The following is a 1,343-nucleotide window of genomic DNA, read 5'->3' on the forward strand; positions in this document are numbered from 1 at the left end:
TCAGAAAATATTTTAAGTTGAATATCATCTATGATTATGAATAAAATAAGAAATCTAATCCATCCTTATTATGGATGATAAGCGTAATATACGATGATAAATATTAATTACATAATAAATATTATTTGAGGAATACTGATAATGAATTAGTCAGATAAAAATAAATAAATATAAAATTTAAGATGGAGTACTATTTTAATATCCTTTTAAAATAGGATATAGACTGATAACAAAGTGTGCACTTTTTATTTGTTCCCGTTGAAAAATTATTTTATTTTATTTGAGGTCAATAAACTTCGTTCTGTTATTTCTATATCGAAATTAAATTTTGAATTTTGTCGGTGGAAGAAGGCCTTATAAATTAAACGATCTCGCAACAAAAATGTACGATGACGTCGGCGATGGAGGAAGCACTGCCGACCTCGCCGAAGACCACCGACGGAGTATCGAACGACGATTCCCTCTCCTCGCACATTTCCTCACGCTCCCGCTCCCGGTCCCGTCGATTCCCCAGCTCCGCGTCTCCGGCGCCGCCGTCCTCCGCCGTCCCATTCTCCTGGGAGCAACGCCCCGGCATCCCCAAGGACACATCATCCCCGGAGTCTTCCGTCGCCAATCCAGTCCTCCCCCTCCCGCCCCTGATCCGCTCCCACTCCGACCTCCCCACGCCCCGCAAGAAACGTTCCGCCGCCGCCTCTTCCTCGCGGGGCGCGGAAGTCCCTGCTGATCCCTTTGCGGCCGCCCTAGCGCTTTGCGCCAAGGGCCTCATGGATGACGATGACCTTTCCGTCCCGCGGGGATCGTCCCTCATGGATGAGGATGACCTTTCCGTCCCGCGGCGATCGGCCGCAACCGTCGCCGGTCGCTTCCGGATCTTCGATTTCTACGGATCCTGCAAGGCGACGTGCGCCGTAGCGACCTGCTTCCCTCGGCCCGGATCCTTGGCCTTGCTCAGCCGTCGTCCTTGATCGAAGATGAGTGCATAACCTATTCCCTATTTTCCTGTTAAATTGTGATTTCCATTACCTTGTCGTCATTTTATATTGTATCAATTTAGTGAAGGTTGAAAAGTAATGCATTTGTTCATGCTTTTGAATCCAAGTCACATGTATGAAAATTGAAATCACTAGTGGTAGAATAATGTGAAGCACAATTGATGAGAAACATGAGGATTGAACAGAGTGAGGAAGCAATTTGAGTATTTTATTCTAGAGAGAAAAAAAATAAATGTCTCTTTGGTTGTTCTATGGAACTAGGAAGTGGTAGTAGGACTCATCTATTTCTCCAGTGTCTTGAACATACTGCACATCACAATTGAGCACTGCCATCAATCTCAGGGGTTC

General features: G+C 45.3%; 1 protein-coding gene across 1 annotated transcript; it reads left to right on the top strand.

Annotated features, from left to right (window-relative positions):
• The first annotated feature begins 389 nt into the window (after positions 1 to 389).
• Positions 390 to 968, top strand: LOC121980136. The gene has a single exon (XM_042532101.1). It carries the CDS (start codon positions 390 to 392, stop codon positions 966 to 968), a length of 579 nt encoding a protein of 192 aa, XP_042388035.1.
• Positions 969 to 1,343: the final 375 nt, after the last annotated feature.

The sequence above is a fragment of the Zingiber officinale genome, chromosome 5A (assembly GCF_018446385.1).
Source record: "Zingiber officinale cultivar Zhangliang chromosome 5A, Zo_v1.1, whole genome shotgun sequence".
Lineage (NCBI taxonomy): Eukaryota > Viridiplantae > Streptophyta > Magnoliopsida > Zingiberales > Zingiberaceae > Zingiber > Zingiber officinale.